Source organism: Pseudorca crassidens, chromosome 16 (assembly GCF_039906515.1).
Source record: "Pseudorca crassidens isolate mPseCra1 chromosome 16, mPseCra1.hap1, whole genome shotgun sequence".
Lineage (NCBI taxonomy): Eukaryota > Metazoa > Chordata > Mammalia > Artiodactyla > Delphinidae > Pseudorca > Pseudorca crassidens.
Window position 1 is genome coordinate 56,709,446 of NC_090311.1, and position 17,289 is coordinate 56,726,734.

Here is a 17,289-nt window from a genome sequence, read left to right on the forward strand (position 1 = left end):
CATCTTGAGCCTTTTTTTTGTGTGATATTAGCATTGCTATTCCTGGGTTTTTAGCATGTATCAAGTTGCTTTTTTCTTCCGCCCGCCCCCGTAATCCCTGTATTTTTCAAGCTTCCTATGTCATTTTATTGTAAATATCTCTTTAAAAAGCATTTTATTGAGACCTCCCTGGTGGTCCAGTGGTAAAGAATCCACCTTACAATGCAGGGGATGCAGGTTTGATCCCCGGTCAGGGAACTAAGATCCCACGTGCCGTGGGCAACTAAGCTCGTGTGCCGCAACTACTGAGCTTGCGCGCCGCGCCTCAACTAGAGCCCGCGTGCCGCAAACTACAGAGCCCACGCGCTCTGGAGCCTGCGCGCCACACTAGAGAGAAGCCCGTGCACCGCAAGGAAGAGCCCGCGCACCGCAATGAAAGATCCCGCATGCCTCAACGAAGATCCCACGTGCCGCAACCAGGACCCAACGCAGCCAAAAATAAATTAAATAAATAAATAATAAATAAATCTTTCAAAAAGTTAAAAAAAAAAATAAAAAGCATTTTATTTTACGTTTCCTTTTTTTTTTTTTTTTTTTTTTACCAAGTCTGGGAGTACTCTGCCTTTTGATTTGGCCCATTCCCATCTATTATGACTATTACATTTCTACCAACTCTTTCCATCTTACTTCACTCTTCCAGTCACTCATACTTACTACTCTGGCTTAAAGATAGCTCTGTTGAGTGATGCCTGAAGTAAGGATGGGGACAGGCATACGGACGGGTTGACCCACGTGACTACCCATGGAGAAGGCCTCCCTTGTCGGCTGCTGTGAGGTCCCCAGCAGCTCCCTGTGCTTAACAAACACCTGAAGCTGGGCCTACATTTTAAAGAAGGTCTCTTCCATACTACCTTAACCATCTTGCACAAAGTCTACATAGTTCCTGATCAACAACAATATCCCATCTTGTTTTTCAGTTAGTTATTGGTTAGGTTTTTTTAAAATTCCCCTGTAGGGAGTAGTGTAGAGTAGTGTAATATCACTTCCATCATCTTTGCTAACACCTTAAGACAGCCTCCTGCCTCAGTAATAGTAAATGGCCTACAAGATGCCACACTGGCCTCCTAGCTCTTTTTCACGTATGCCAGGCATGCTCCTATCTCAAGGCCTTGCACTTGTTCTTTCCTTTGCCTGGATGACTTTTCTCTCAGATATTATCAAGTTCCCATCTCTCACCTCCTTAAAGTTGTTACTTCAATGCCACTTTCTCAGTGATGGCTTCTCTGGCTATCAAGCCTCAAATTACCACTATACAACCCCTCATCTCCTTTGCCTGTTTTTCATCATATACTTCTCTCTAACATATTCTATGGGGCTTTTCTTTTTTTTAATCTGAATTATCAAATCCTTTGTCTTACCAGAATGTAAACTCTCTGAAGGCAGAGATTTTTGTCCGTTTTATTCATCCCTCTATCCCTAATGTTTAGAACAGTGCTTGGAATAAAGTATATATTCCTTAGATATCTGTTTAATTAATTAACAAATTTCTAGGGATTCAGAAGAAGAAAAGGAGGCTGTAGAACATGTTCCTTATGCTGTTTTAATTCTTCTTATGCTTTACAATCTCCCAGATATGCCAGCACTCACTGCCCTGACTAACCTGTTCTCCAGGGGACTTTACGTCTTTGATTTGTACACTGTATGAAGCAAGGTCTAGAAAGATTCCAGGGAAGCAGATGAAGAAAGGGAGAAATTAGACATAAGAGGAAAGCTCTCTCTTGAGGAAAAAAATAAATTGTGTGGGAGAATGGCTCTATGGGTTTCTTTAATCAAAAACAAAGAAAGGGACTGCATCTTATCCTTTTTGACTCTCCTTGATTTTGGAGAAACTGATGAGGTATAGCAAGATAAATAAAGGAATGAAGAGCTAATCCACAAGAGGGAAGACTGTTTTATTGCTCTTACACAGATGTCTGTCCTTCCAACACAGGATATTTTTTTTCTTTGGGGGAGGGTGGGAAGAGGGGTAAGGGAGCAGCAATTTAAATTGGAATCTCCAGGCAGTCTGTGTTTGGGAATTAGCATTGCATTATTTTCCTGGCTCCCCACCCCCTCTTGGCTTTTAGCTGAGAAACATTTGCCCTGGAACAGCACACAAAGTTTGCATTAGCATCCCTGAGGATAGAACTTTGACCCCACAGACTAAGGAAGCTACAAATGGAAAATTCCAAGTTGCTATACTCTTTATTTTCATGCTAATGCTTCTGCAGAGAGTATTTAAAGAAACAGATGCACAAGAATAATAAAGAGTCCAGGACTAAGAACTCCTCTGACAACAGTGGAGTGTTTTTCCAACATGGTCTTGTATCTGTCTGTGCTTGCAAAAGTCCGGAGGGGTCAAGGTGAAACCCTGGTTTCATTTAATTAAAAAAAAAAAAAAAAAAAGCTGAACTAGCATTGACAAAGAGAACCCTGGATCTGTGTTTCAAATCCTGATTGGATTTGAAAGTTGTATAAATTTCATTTCACTTCCTCCAGGCTACACTATTCAACTCTCAAAGACAGATGAGCAGTAAAAGGCCTTGGGGAATGGTGGTTTCCCAATCACCCTTGCCAATCCACACCTGAGTTCAACAATACTCATCCTTTCCTTAGATCCAACCTAAATGGCACCCACTGTATTTCCAGCTCCCTAGATACTTCCTTCGTATTCTGTACAACAACAACAGAAAGACTTCTCATCTTTTTTTTCAGAATGACTTTATCCTGGGATTAAATTCTCAAGTGGAAGACATATCAGAGCACTACACTCTGCAAAGCCAAATACTCTCAACATTCTTCTCTTAATATGCAAATGGAACTTATATTTTACTTCACCACAGGCAGGCCCTGCTGAGGGAGCTCGTCAGAAAAACAGAATCATCCTGGCTAACCCCTGCGATAACGTTCCTTCGCACGTGTACCTCACCTAGATTATGGCCAGAAATTAAGCAAGAACTCCACTTGGTCCCTCCCCAAGTTCTCTTTCACACTCTGAAACGGCCCAGGGAAGATTCCTCCAAGTTTGTCACCTATATAAATGGTTTCACTCCAGTGGTGGCTTTAGAATTTTTATATTCAAAGTACACAGGAGCAACAACTGGGCGGAACTGTATAAGTGGAGAGGCAGGGGATGGAAGATTTATTGTGAAACTGTGTTTCTGTATTAAGCACATGTTTTTCTCTCAGTCTGTAGGTTTCTATGAGGTGACTTGGAGAAAGGGGTCTTAGATATCTGGAAGCAGAGAATGGAGGGAGTAAAGCCCTTTCTTTACACCTGAGTAAAAAGAACTTAGCAGTGGCTGCTCCTGTGAGATAAGATAAACCCAGCTTTCTCCTTTCATCTATTTGCTTTCAACTCAGTTCTCATCTTCATCTGAGGCCACCTCCCCATACTTCCGTTCTCACTAACCTTCATAGGAAGCCACCTGCGCATACTTCTGTTCTCACTAACCCCATGCTTCCGTTCTCCCTTTCCTGCACTCTTGCATCTAGCCTGACCTCTGCTTTCTGTGTGTGTAGGGCCTTCTTTCTCCAATTAGACTATAGGTTTCTTGAAGGCAGAGCCCACAGCTTCCCTTGCATTTCCCACAACCTCCCAGTCCAGAGTGCGTCTGAAAAAAAACCACGGTCGGCTGACTGATTGAAGAAACAGAAAGAGGCCCCTGCAATGACCTGAAGCATATGGAATTCTGATTAAGGGAACTGAGAAGTCAAAAAGCCCAATTCCACACCCTTCATAAAGTACACACATCCCGACAAACCCCAAGTTATTGGAAAAGTAACAGCCCCGTCCCCCGACCAGCCTCAACCAAGAATTGCATTAGGACGGATGAAGAACCAGAGCAGTAAATATTAATGGCTGGAAGGGGGAACAGGAGGACAGAAGGCTGAACCGAGCAGGTGTTCACTCACTCAGTTTCAATCCACTTGCAGCCAACGACGTCATCGTTTGGCCTTCTTGAGCTCACCGACAGGCCATTTTTCATGATTTTACCATTTCTGGCCAAACGCAAACTTTTTAATTAAATGGACCACACGATTCCAGATGTTTGTTTATTTGTTCCAAAAAGGTTGTAAAAGCTCTACATGAGGAAAAACCTGGGGCAGGGGTAAAGTTTTCTCTAAGAGAAGGGGAAACAAATGAGCGGGAAGACCTGGGCCTAGGAAGTTAAGGCTGGGCAGAGCTCCCAGCAGAACAATCTAGACCAAAAGCATTGGCTTTCAAAGAGCTCTCCTTCCAGAAACCCAAGATTCAGGAATAAAACACCCTGAGCCCTTATTCGTTTTTAAAAGAATGTAGCTCATCTTGAGCCAAAGGCTCGAATGAGAACACATTTTTGTGGCTTCCCTGCCTGCTTCTTATATGTTTGTTCCTGTTGCCACGAGCTCCACTACATTAATTCCAGCAGTCTTCCATTTAACAGGCCAGATTATAGCTCATGCCTGAGTGGCAGTGGAGAATCCTGCAAGGAGGAATGTGAGAAGGGGTACAGGCAGAGACTACAGCTTCCCATGAACCAGGCCAGCTTCCTCGCAGCTGTCTGTTCTCTGGTACCCTCTACCTCTAACTACAATCAGTCATTAAGTCAGCCAATTGCATTTGTTACAGAATCGTTCTCATATTTCTTCCCCTATTCGCCAGCTACTCCATCCTTCAGCATCAAATGCTAGATTACTTCACCATTATCTTAATTGATGCTGGGCTCTAAATTTTGGTTTCAAAAGCCAACGTCAGAAAGACTCTGAATCACATGGGGAGGAAAAGCATCGATTGTCCATTTTCTCTGATACCCGAGCCAGGGATACCCTGAGACCAAACCATCAGCAACCTCAAACCACAACTCCACCATGGCTGTAAGGTTCCCTTTACAATCGCCCCCACCCCTGCTCCACTGGCAGTGTCCTGGCCCCAGCTGTCCTCCCCATCTGTTACCAAATTGTTGCCTCAATTACCTTTGCTTGAAACCTGCTGTTTGGAGGCAGTAGAGTCTGCAGTCACATAGCTTGGTGTCAAGAAATCCAAAGCTTCCAAAACTGGACCACACTCCCTTCAAGGCCATCCCACGTGGCCTCCTCAAGTCCTGGCTCTTCTCTTTCCAATCCCCTTGCATACTGCTTTCAGATTAATAAGCATATAGCACAGCTTTAAATCCAATCTAGATGCTTCTGCCTGTTCAAGGCCTGCCATAATACAAATCTGTTCTACAAGTAAACTTATTTCTGAATTTTTCAAAACTGGGCCCCTTCCTCCAGTCAGTTCTAACTATTCTTACCTTTTCTTTACCCATTTCCTTTTTCTGGAGCGCCCTTCTTTTGCCATCCACCAACTCATGCCCTACTTGTCCTTCAAAGCTCAATGCCAATACCCTCCAAACAGCCATGCCTGACTATTCTAGCCTTTACTGATTCTCTTCTTTTCTAAGCAGTTTTAGCATTTACATGGCTTTTACCAAGTGAGGCAACTCTTAATTATATAATATATAATATCTGTTTGGTTGGCATTGCTTCATTTTTGGTATCTCCACAATCAAACTATAAGACAGATTCCATGCTCTCTGTTTCTGAGCTCTCCACAAACCCTAACATATACTTTGTTCACAGTGGATACAAGATAAAGACATACTGAAGGACTCCTTGAATGACAGTGCTCAGGGCAATACTTGTCATCTCAGGAGACATATTTGACCATGTCCCAGCTCTTCCCTTGCAACGGAAGGAGAAGAAACAGCTCAAGTCTCTAAAACTTCAGGACATTTAGAATCTTCAACCCTGTCAATTCCGGACCCTCCATTATTTTTTTAAACAGAGGGACATATTTTTATCACTATTTTGTATTTGGTCTGTCTGTTGGGGCAAGGGTTATCCTTCGATCTCTCATCCTACAGAAGGAAGGTTGATTGCTGTTGGGGGTGTGCAGCCAGATTCCGTTCTGCCCTCCTTGCTTTGCTCTGGAATGGAAGAACCAACTCCACAGCCCCTCTGTGCCTATGAGTGCACACAGATCTGCCCAAAGACTAGAAATAAAGCAATTGAAGAGACTGCAAATGAAAAATCATCCTTGGAGAAAAAGGATACGAAATGGACCCCTATGGATTTCACACACTTAAAGGAGGCTGCTTCAAGTTCCTGGCTAAAGTCCATGCCAGTCCTGGTAATAGTCTAACAGATTCATCCATCTTCAGATTCCACTTGGCTTGCTCTTCCATCACTGCCAGCTTCCCAGACAGCGAGCGCACACTTGCACATCTATCTATATATATGCGGAAGTTTTAATCTACACCACCCTCCATTCCAATCTACCCAGCCCCGCTCCACACAGAGTGAAGCTATTGACCCTGCAAAGCAGCAGGGAAATGAATCTGATGACCCAGACTACTGTTTTTAAACCATTTCAGCAAGGCCTAGAATCAAAGGAAGGTACAATTTATTCAGCACTTAGTAAAGTCCTTTTACTTAGGAACAGAGTGCACAGACTGAAAATAGACTCCCGCTGCCACACAGATAAAATAAACCTGTCAACCACTACTGTCAAATCACTAGTCACCTCGATTAAATAAAAGAAACATTAGCATCTCTCAGCATCTGAGACTTCCACCAAGATTCTAAGCCCATGAAAGCATTATGAAGGGAAGAAAAAACTAAAGTGAGGGGTTCTGTTGAAAATGTCATCAAAGTATTTTACATAATTAGAAAATGCTAATAATAGCTCTGCACAGGGAACCAACACACTCTCTCCTCACACAGCCAGGGCAAAGCCACAGCATGGAGTCTGAGAGATGGCAGCCGAGGCCATGTACTTGCTTGGCAGGACCCACAGACCAACCGTGTCCGCCTCAGCAAAGAAGGCTTCCTTGTCAATTGCCAATGTGATTTTCTTTTTCTGTTTTCTTCTCTCTCTCTTTTTCTCTCCTTCTCCCTCGCCTGTTCTCCCTACCCACCTCCTTGTTTCTTTCTTTTTTCCACAGCTTTCAATACACTTTCCATAGAGGAGAGTTGGATCCATCATACTTCTATGAACCTTCAATGAATCAGTCACATTTTATGAGAAACCATGTGATGGTTAGCTCCCTTGAAAGACTAATCAAAATATTCTGGAAGACTGAAGGCAGCAAACAAACAGGCTGCCTGAGTCATGGGTCTGATCTTAGGTGAGACCTACCAGGCAAAGTCACCATAACCATCAGATTGCTTGTTCCATCTCTTTAAATGGTCAATGAGAACCAACAAGCAATAGGCAAAAAGACTCCTTGATGCTGAACTGGTAAGAGAACCCAGATAAATGCACCTGTTTTCCTTGAGTCTTTGCTATTATTCTGCGTGGATTTTGTTTATAATGATCAAGTCTACTTAAGCTTTCACATTCCCCGTGGGTTGACATTAGCAAAATGGTACAAATATGAAAAATAGAAAAAGGTTTTTAAGTTGTCTGAAAGAGACAGATTGCTTCCAAATCCTATAAGCCTAAAACAAATTGTGATGAAGTTTGGTTATCAAGCAGCCCCATCTTGTGCCCTCCCGGAAGTATTCTGCTTGCTGGCGTACAGTTTTTCTGGCCAACATCTCCCCATCCCAAACATCTCTGCCTACATTGACACATCTTCACCTACATCCATTTAATTTTCCTCTGATTTATTTCACTTTGGCTTATTTGAATAGTTGAAGCAAAACCCTCTGCATTTATGGCTTCTGAGAAAAGGTACTTTATGATATCTCAGGCTAAAACTGTTTAAAAAATAAAACTAAAAAACGCCAGCAGTTTTTCCTTCCACCTTTTTTTTCTTTTTTGGATGACACACATTGAGTTGCTTCATGGAGAAATACAGAAAAATCAATTGCTAAGCATAAAATGCAACTCACATTAAGGAAACTGCAAACAATAACTAATTATGATAAGTTGCTATGTAAATCACTCTGTGATGGTCCCAGCAATCAATTTCCAAAACAAACAGACCAAGCCCCTGGTTGGAGAAGAGGACGAGCTTCTAACGACTGTGTCAATAAAAATAATGGCAAGATTGCCAACGATGGATAGAAGTGGGGTATTATCATCTCTAAGCAGCTTTTCGTAACAGATTCCCCTTCGTTTCTTGCTTTCTTTCTTTCATACTTTTAAAGTCCAATGCTTAATCTGACAAGTTAACTATGGCACATCTTCAAGACTGTATAAGCATCAGGGGAAAAAAAGTAATAATTCAGGGATGTTCACTGGGTTTGCAATTACTTTGCAAAATGTGCGTGCAAACAATTGGAATGGGACCCTCAACGTGATAGCGGTTGGCAAGGTAGGATTACGGTAGATGTGCCGGCTTGGCTGTTTTTTGGGGTTTTTTTGCAGTATGCGGGCCTCTCACTGTTGTGGCCTCTCCCGTTGCAGAGCACAGGCTCCAGATGCGCAGGCTCCGCGGCCATGGCTCACGGGCCCAGCCGCTCCGCGGCATGTGGGATCTTCCCGGACCGGGGCACGAACCCGTGTCCCCTGCATCAGCAGGCGGACTCTCAACCACTGCGCCACCAGGGAAGCCCTTGGCTGTTTTAATTGGGCATCACCACTATCCCCTTCTGAGGTTTTCTCTGCAGCTCACAGGAGAAACTAGAAACTACATTTCCCAAAATTCCCTGTGTGCATAGCTCTCGGTTAGAGAGGGCCAAAGAGAGACACTGAGTATGATGTGGAAATCCAGAGAGGAGGGGCAGGGCAATGCGTGGGTAGTCCTAACCTTTGAAGAACTTCTTGAGAATCACCGCCGCCTTGGTGCTGCAGACCGAGAAAGTCAGGAGGAGATTCCCAAGTATTCCTGAGATGCACAGAATCTTCAGCAGCTCTTGAGAATCACCGGTCACAGAGGTGAGACTCTGGGTGACACCTTCCCTGTCAGTCCTTTCCTGTATGTGTAAGCCTCTCATTCCTTACATTAAAGCCCTTCATAATTTGAATGGTGTGCATTCAATTTTCCCTGTCTGAATTCAGGTTGATACCATAGCATTTTTCCCTTTGGTTTTTCAAACTATCTCTGCTCCTGAATGTATAGATTTGTAATTTTTTAAAAAGGGTGGAGGGAGGGGAGTAACAGGCAACTCTTTTGACAGAAGTTGGCAAGGACGCTGTACTTTACCACAGCCTTAGCACCCCAGGCAGCGGATTGCTTTATGTGTCCTGTGTAAAGGACAAATGTCTGGGGTGGCCTGGGAATCTAGGACACAGAGCTTGGATGCTTTTTCCTTGCCTCTGTTGCTGAGTGATTCAGCTCCCCTAGCAATTGTTGGGGGTGTCTTCCTCTGTTAAATGGGAAAACTAACATTTACCCTCTCCACCTTATTGGGTTTATTTATGGTCTATGCTCTAAATAGAAATGTTTTCCCAAAAGACACAATGGTCTATAAAGATGCAAATTCTGCTTCTAACAGCTACCAGATAGAGTGGCATGCAGGGGTATATCCATTTCTGTGATAAACGTTTCAACATTCCTCATAATGTGGCTACCCACTGAGGAGGTAGTATGTATGCAGACTATCACTGGGTAGCAGTTGGAATCACTGACATAGCCCCATATTCCCCATATTCTGAAGACATGCTCAGACCTAGAGGAGAATTCTCAGAGAGACTTTAAGCGGACCATTCTAAAACCCTATCTTTACCACAACCTGCATCTTACTGAACTTCCATCCCCTTCTTTGAGAACTTCTGTTCCAGTAAAATAATTCCATGAGTTGCTTTAATTCATCCTAGTCCTTTCCATCATCAAAACACCAGCGTTTGGAAACTCTGACATTAGAATAACTATCTACTTGGAAGTTGTGCAATACGGCTAAATGCCTTCTGGCAATGAACCAATAGATACAGCTCCAATCCAAGATGGTGTGTGTGGGTTTCTGAAAGCAACAGAGTTGAGGTCTGACGTCCACAAGACAGGCTGCTCCCTTCAGTATGTGATCACCCCCAAAGGCAGATGGGTTTCCTTCCTCAGATGCAATCTAGTTACCTCGCAATTTACATGCAACGGGGGTACTTAGATACCAACAAGAGGTACCTAAGTCACTGACTTTCCCCTGGGTTTCTATCACTCATCATTTATTGAACAAATATTTATTGATCGCTGATTAAGTAGGAGGCCCTGTGCCAGGCACTGCGAAAATAGTGGCGAGTAAACAGACATCAGCACCTCCACCCCCTACCCCACATCAACCCCCCCACCTCCGCCCCACCGCCAAGAGCTGCCATCTGGGAAGACAGTCCCTGAAAAGGGAAAACTGACCTAAAGCAAATGGATAGGGTGAGATCAGAGGAATCTTCTTTGGAGCTGTTGTACTGAAGCTGATACCTGACGAATGAGTAGGAGTTAATGACGTGAAAGGGAAGGAGAGTTAGAATCTGTACTGCCCCTCAGGGAGCTTTCATTCATGAGGAGTTCAAGACATACATAGTCCTGACCCCTGTCATACAAAGCAGAATATGAGCAATGGCACAAAGGAGATAGAAACAAATATTGTAAGTACCTCAACTAGGGGAAAAATTCAATACAGGTAAGATCAGTAAAAATTTCATGCAGGAAGAACAAAGTACTGGGCATTACTGTCCCCATGAGGTTTAGATTCTCTACACGTTACGGATGGAAAAATAGAGTCCCCTGTCTGCTGATCATTATTCTGGGCCCAGACTTCCTTTGCATTTGAATCTACAGTCCTTAGGACATGAATCTCTGGCCTATCATACTCGACATTGGAAGTTACATAAAAGGACAAACAAAGGGAAGATGGCAAGTATAGAAATATAGCAATTTGCACATGAACTACTGCCCACAGTTTGTGTAGTCGTTGGTGCGGAATGAAAAGAGATTGGGAACCGAATGAACCAAAAATTATTTACAAATAGAATTTCCACTTAGGACTTTATAGACCAACTTTCAAACATCATGGAGGATTTCACCTGGGAAAGAATTGGTGTCATTTGCCTTCACAACGTGGAAGTACCTCTCTGGATAAATGTTTGTAGGCTGTTGCCATGAAAATATTAACAAATGACACTCAAAAAGTTTGGTGATTTATGGAATCAGAAATTTAGAATAATTTCTTTCACTTAAATACAAAATAAACCAAGATGGCATTAAGTGGTTTCTTTCTGGATGTTGCAAACTATGGCTTTCTTCATTTGTCACTGCATGATTCATGCCAAGGTGAAATATATCAGTCACATATTTTCCCCACGCACATCAGTCCAATAATAATTCAGCCTAATGAGCTTCTCTGGTTCTCTCTTTACTGGTCTCCTCATGAACGTAAGTCCAAAGACCTGGCCGTCGTTTCATGACGCTGTCTTGCTCTTTTCAACATCCAAGTACTTAGCACAGATCAGGCAACTAATGCCTCAAATGCATTAAATGTGTATTAATTACTCAGGAAATTCAAGACATCTGCTCTTGGCTCCCTTTAAGTAATGTTTTCCCTATTGATGTTGGGCTCTGATATCATTCAAGGGGGCCTATTTTCACTCTAAGCATGTTAGGTATTTTTCCATATTCCAAATATTAACCAAAATATCTTCAAAACTATTGTTTTATATTCCATTTCTTCAAGGTTCAGATTCTTTATTTTACTGTTATGACGACAGATGACCTTTGCTCTATTACTGATGACTATCACTATGGGGTCCTCCTGCTGTGAAATCTCAATTTCGTGGCCAGATCAACTCAAGTAGGCTTGAGGGCTCCGAGACTTCAGTTGCTACTCATGTAGTCAATGGGCTACACAGTTAAAACTACCCTTATTCAAATGCAAGAGACGATCTATGAGCATATGATGCTAGGCTTAATTTGTTATTCCTTCTAGAGAGCGTATTATTGTTTGCCTAGAGGAATCCCCGCCACCCCCCGCCACCCAGTAAAACAGTCTCTAAAGGGATATACTCACAACCTTCAAAAGGACATTCAGCAGAAGAGATCTGTTCACACCCCTCAAAATATAACATGCCGGAAGCTATTTATTCTACCTGACTTTGAGCAAAATTGACTTTCACAAGTTTGACACTTACTGAACGGAATCACAGTTGAACCCTAATTGAACCAACACATATTTAAATGTAGAAAAGTTCCACTGGGCCCAGACATCAAACAGACAACACAGGTCCAAGTCACAGACACCTGGAATCCTGCATTACTCTGTGGACCGTTTCCTGCAGAATATAAGTGTGCCATTTGCCTGAAACCTCCATGTCTTCCTTAGAGGGCCAGCTCTACTTTCTGATAATCTCTACAGACTTGGCTCCGACCCACTCATCCTGCTGTGCAGCTTGGATGACAAAGCTGGAAGAGGCCTTATTCAGTGTCCCCTGCATGTACAAGGGTAATTTCCTGCTTGGAGAAGCAATGTTTAAAGTATGTAATGCCCTCAATCTTAGCCTGTTCTTACTTATCCTTGGAAGGTAGATTCACAATTACGAAACATGACTGTGGTCATAACCAGAATAAAATGGGGTAAACAAGTTACATCACGTGGCCTCTTCCTGTCCTAACTAATTCCAACAAAGCTGGTCACATAGTCCTTGGCCTGAGCAGCCAGGTTAGGGATAAAGCATGCTTAAATTATATTCCTTGCAGACTTTAGAGATGGCAATAGGAATTCAAGGCTTTGGAAGAACTGGGTGAGCCAAATTAAAGTTTCAAGGATCAGAGAATTCAGGGAAAACTGCATATTGATTCGCCTTAATGTTACTAGGCAAACTGGAATTCCTTCTAGCTGTAACGTAGAGTTCATTCATTTCGAAATTACAGATTTCAGCTATTATACTCCCAAACAGTGACACTTTTACAAATATTAGTGAGTTTCCTAATTTCTCTCCATCATTTTCCCTGGAGGAAATGACCTCCTTAGTAATTTTTAAGTACGATAATCTCTTTGTTTAAAGAAAAAGTATCACAAAATTATATTCCACCATAGACTTATTTGCCTTCCCAATAGACTGCCACTAAATTCTGTTGAATATGAGTGAAAATCACTAGGCTTGACAGGTATGGTTTTCTCATCAAGGACTTGAAAAGCACTGTGTTCCTTCCAAAGTGCCGAGACAGCAGTAATGAGCCCCGAGCTCCACACAGGCCGGTGTCCCTCCCTGCAGCCACTGAGAGCAATAAAAAGCAGGGTTCCTACCTCGATGACTGGTGAGTTCCCTGGAAGCAGAAGGCAGGGGTGTGTAGCGGCTCTTCGGAGAGGCGGCAACGCTGTCGCCGGAGGACTGCGTGAAAAAAACCACACCGACATGAAGCCACACCAAACACTAAATACCTTCATTTACCCAACTTGTCTCCTCGGGATCTGGGTTTGGAGAAAATATTACGGACCAAGACTCTTCTTAGGAAGCAAGAGTTGTCTGTGTTGAGATAATATTCTGCTAAGTGTAGGGTCGATTACCAAGCTTCCAGGGGACTTGGTACAGGTGGAAGGGCTCTGACACAAGGGGATGGTTTGTTTACTGTGCTGAACTTCAAGGAGGAGGAGGCAAGGAGAAGTTGAAGGCAGGAAATGATGCAGACTTCGATTTCTGCCACAGGCCTCCTACCAATACTTCCCACAGATCGAATGTTCACTGTGCGGAGATTTCTATGGAAACCAGTGAAGAGACTGAGCTTTGCCCCCAGGGTGGATGGGACAAACAAGCCTGGTTTACTGGACCCAGTGGCATGGAGATAATGGGGAGCTGAAGACAAAAGGCCTGGCAGCATGAAGTGACCCTAGAGAAGGATACAAACCATTGCAGACCCTGCAACTGGGGTTCTGGCTACATTTTACAATAGCACTGAAAAACCCATCTGAAATTTGAAATACAGTGGTCGTCGACAAAACTTTGCCATTTCAAAGTCTAAAAGAAAATATTCTGAAATCTATCTACGAAGATGCTTTTTTTTAACTGTATACAAGGCTCTTTTAACCATTCGATTCTATATAGTGTGACGCAGGCTACTAACTCTCTTTCCCTAACACTACATCCATGGGGGCTAAGGCAGGAGGAAAGGACCACAGCCGGAGAGTCAGGTGTCACTCAGAGCTAATGACCAGTATGTCACATTCTGAGTGTGGCTGCGTGGAGTACGAAGCACCACCACTGCAATTCTTACTGAGACTTCTGAATCAAACACTACTTTTTTTTTTTTTTAATATCCAAAAAAGAACATCTGCTAGGATCAAAATCCTAAGCTTACAACCTTTCCAAGCTTCATGAAAAAGTAAATTTCATTAATGCTACATTTTTCTTTCTGGAAAAGGAAATACATTCTATGGGATATATTTGCCCTGGTAGGAGGAGGCCTTTTCTCCAAAGAGATTATCGACATTATAGGAATCAAAACTAAGTAGGAGATTAGACCTACTTGCTAGAAAAACCCTTTAAACCCCGTTTCTGACATTTGAGATGTTTGATTAAGCAGCTTTCAGTGGAGACTTACAGAAAGAGTTCTGAATGCCACAAAAGCAGAAGCTCTGTCCCTAAGGTAGAGACAGATTTCGGGTAGCATTACTTCATCTCAGCAGCAAGAGAAATATATGGTGTTTCAAGTTTGATCCAAAGGTATTGGGTCTAGAAAGATCAAAGTTCAGTCACCAAGAAAAATGTTTCAAAAAGTACCCAAGATTTGCAAGATACTGCATCATTAGACATTTAGGATGCTGCAACAATGTAAAAGAGTCAGCAATTAGATTAAAATTCAAACATTAGAATCACCAGGTGTTTCTCCATTTGGCATCAAGGTCTCCTGTTATCCCTACATGATAAATGAGACACAATGACATGTTCTGAATATGGCATCTATTCAATGCTCGAGGCAGGATATATGCGGCAGAGGAATGGGGAATGTCCTTCCACAAATCTACTGTACTTCCTCCATAAGAGGCCATAGCTTCTTTCTCTGTCAATGTTTCTACTCCACCTTGTTGCTAAAAAAAGCCTAAAATTCCAGGATGAGTTTTAGGTTGCTATATTGTGATATTTCTTGGTGCTTTTAATATCAATTTGGGCTGTTGACAACTTGATGACAGCTTTTCCTAAAATTACTGGAAGAAACTACCTTTCAGCAAATACCTCTGACGGGGAAAAACATACGAGTTTTGTAACCAAGAGTAAAATAGCGATTTAACTTTTATTTCCAATTGTAGTCAAAGCAAAAACTGTGTGGCTTGAGTTCTGTTTTGCAGTCATCATTCTTCGCCTAGCACTTAATTACTTTTCTGCTAAGTGTCCATTTATAAACTCAAGTCATGGAAAAGAATCCAGGAAGAGAACAATTTTGCAAACTATGCCTTTTGGTGAGACTTTCATGGCTGGATGTTGGGGAAAACCGCTACAAACCAAGGTTCTAACTACCAGTTCTTTGACTTGGCTTTTAGCAAAATGAACTCCATGTGATCTTTTCAATAGTGATGTTGAAAATTATGCTTAGAAGCATGATTCAGAAAAGCACAATTATCATATGAAAGAAATGGACAAGACAATGTCTTAAATTTGCATTCTACCTGCCCCAGAATAAAGAACTCCCCTTGAAACTGAAGCAATACACTCACAGTATATCAAGAATGAAATAACAGAAACATAAGTGGAAATATTTAATGTTTTCTTTTACCTGGATTAAGGAAGGATGCTTAAAATGGGAACAGGGAAATCAGGGTAAATCGGAATCCTAAGAACTACAAATAATTCTCTAATCTTTAAGTACTTGCCAAATTTTCTAACGACCTGTGGCAAAGAATTACTTTTACATTTTAAATCACCCGTTAGAGAATTTTTGCAACATCTACAATAAAATATTAGCATCCAGAATACCTATATCCCTAAATAAATAAAAATATAATAAAAAATGGGCAAAGGAAAACTCAGACAATTCAAAGAAGAGGAAACCTGAGTAGTCAATAAATAAAAGAGAAGATGGTCAAATTTACTAGTCCTAAAGGCAATGCAAATTAAAACAAGATGCAATTATTTTTTTGTCCATCATAGTTGGCAAACTTTTAAGTCTCACAATAGCGAGTGCTACAGAGAATGAAGGACAACAAATCTCAACCTCTCATCCTTTGCCAGTGGGAACGTACATTGGTTCAACTACGCAGGAGAGTAGCTTAGCAATATCTAATAAAATTGAAAACTGGTACTGCAATTCCCTTTAAAATATATACGATGGAAAATTTTACTCAGGTCTGTAAGGTGGAACATAGAACAATGTTTATTGCAGCATTATTTACAACAGAACAAATTGGAAATAATTCAAATGTCTATCAATGAGGAAAATCGATAAATAAAATGTTGTATATTCACATGACAGAATAATATTTAGCACTTAAGAGCAATAAAGCTGATTTATATATCTCAATTTGAGTAGCTCTAAAAATTTAATAAAAAGTGAAAATGCAAGTTGCAGAATGATAAATATAGAGCAATATTATTTATGTATACGTGTAGTTCTTTGATCTCATATGTGTATACGGAAAGGTCTAAAAATTATAAAAGTTATACACTAAATTCATGAAAATGGTTGCCTCTACCACAGGGCACAGGAATAGGACTGGGGCTAATGGGAAAGAGGGTGAGCTTCAATTTTACAGATAAGGTTTATTTCTTTTATTGAAAGATAAGACATGAAAAAAAATGTCAAGATATTAGAAAATACAAACCCTGTATGGTAGCTGAACATCCTCATTACTTTTCAAACTTTTCTACATTTTTGCAATTTCTCAGAATTAAACATGAAAATTGAAAAAACAGACTCCTATTTTCTCTCTGATCCATAAGTCCTATGTTGATATAAACCCATAATTAGAGGAAATTTCCTCTAACAATTTTCTAGTACTTGCCCAACATGGATTCAGGTCATCTCTGGTTGGCTTTTTGTGATGAAATATCCCATTTCTAATTCTTCCAAAGCTACTGAGTATGACAATAGAATGGAAAAAGCCAATAAGCAGTAGTAACTATAAATTCCCCCTTCACACCAAGGCCTGAAATGCTCGTTCCAGCCCGGTAAGCCCTTCTGCTTAAGATCTGCCAAAGCATACTGAAGGTTTCTGTACTTGTCTCCTACTCACAATTGGAGAGTTGCTAATAATTTTTTAAACTCACATCAATAATGACAATGGTCACTAATATACTGTGCTTTGCAATTTCTATAACGCAGGAAGGAAGGAAGAACTTTGGCAACCTCATTGGAAAAGACTGAATGAAAGTACAGTACAAGAGATTTGCAAAGTGAGAATTTCACTCTGCGGTTCCAGAAAACAAATGTCTTTAGATGAATG

At 41.5% G+C, this 17,289-nt stretch overlaps 1 protein-coding gene across 3 annotated transcripts in view; it reads right to left on the minus strand.

The window, feature by feature from the left end:
• LRMDA (leucine rich melanocyte differentiation associated) overlaps positions 1–17,289 on the minus strand; it is a 1,270,435-nt gene that overhangs the window by 230,041 nt on the left and 1,023,105 nt on the right. For all 3 annotated transcript variants that reach the window (XM_067710443.1, XM_067710441.1, XM_067710442.1), the window contains one exon: positions 13,162–13,246. In XM_067710443.1, the coding sequence (XP_067566544.1) occupies positions 13,162–13,246 (85 nt within the window). The remainder of the gene's footprint in view (positions 1–13,161; positions 13,247–17,289) is intronic.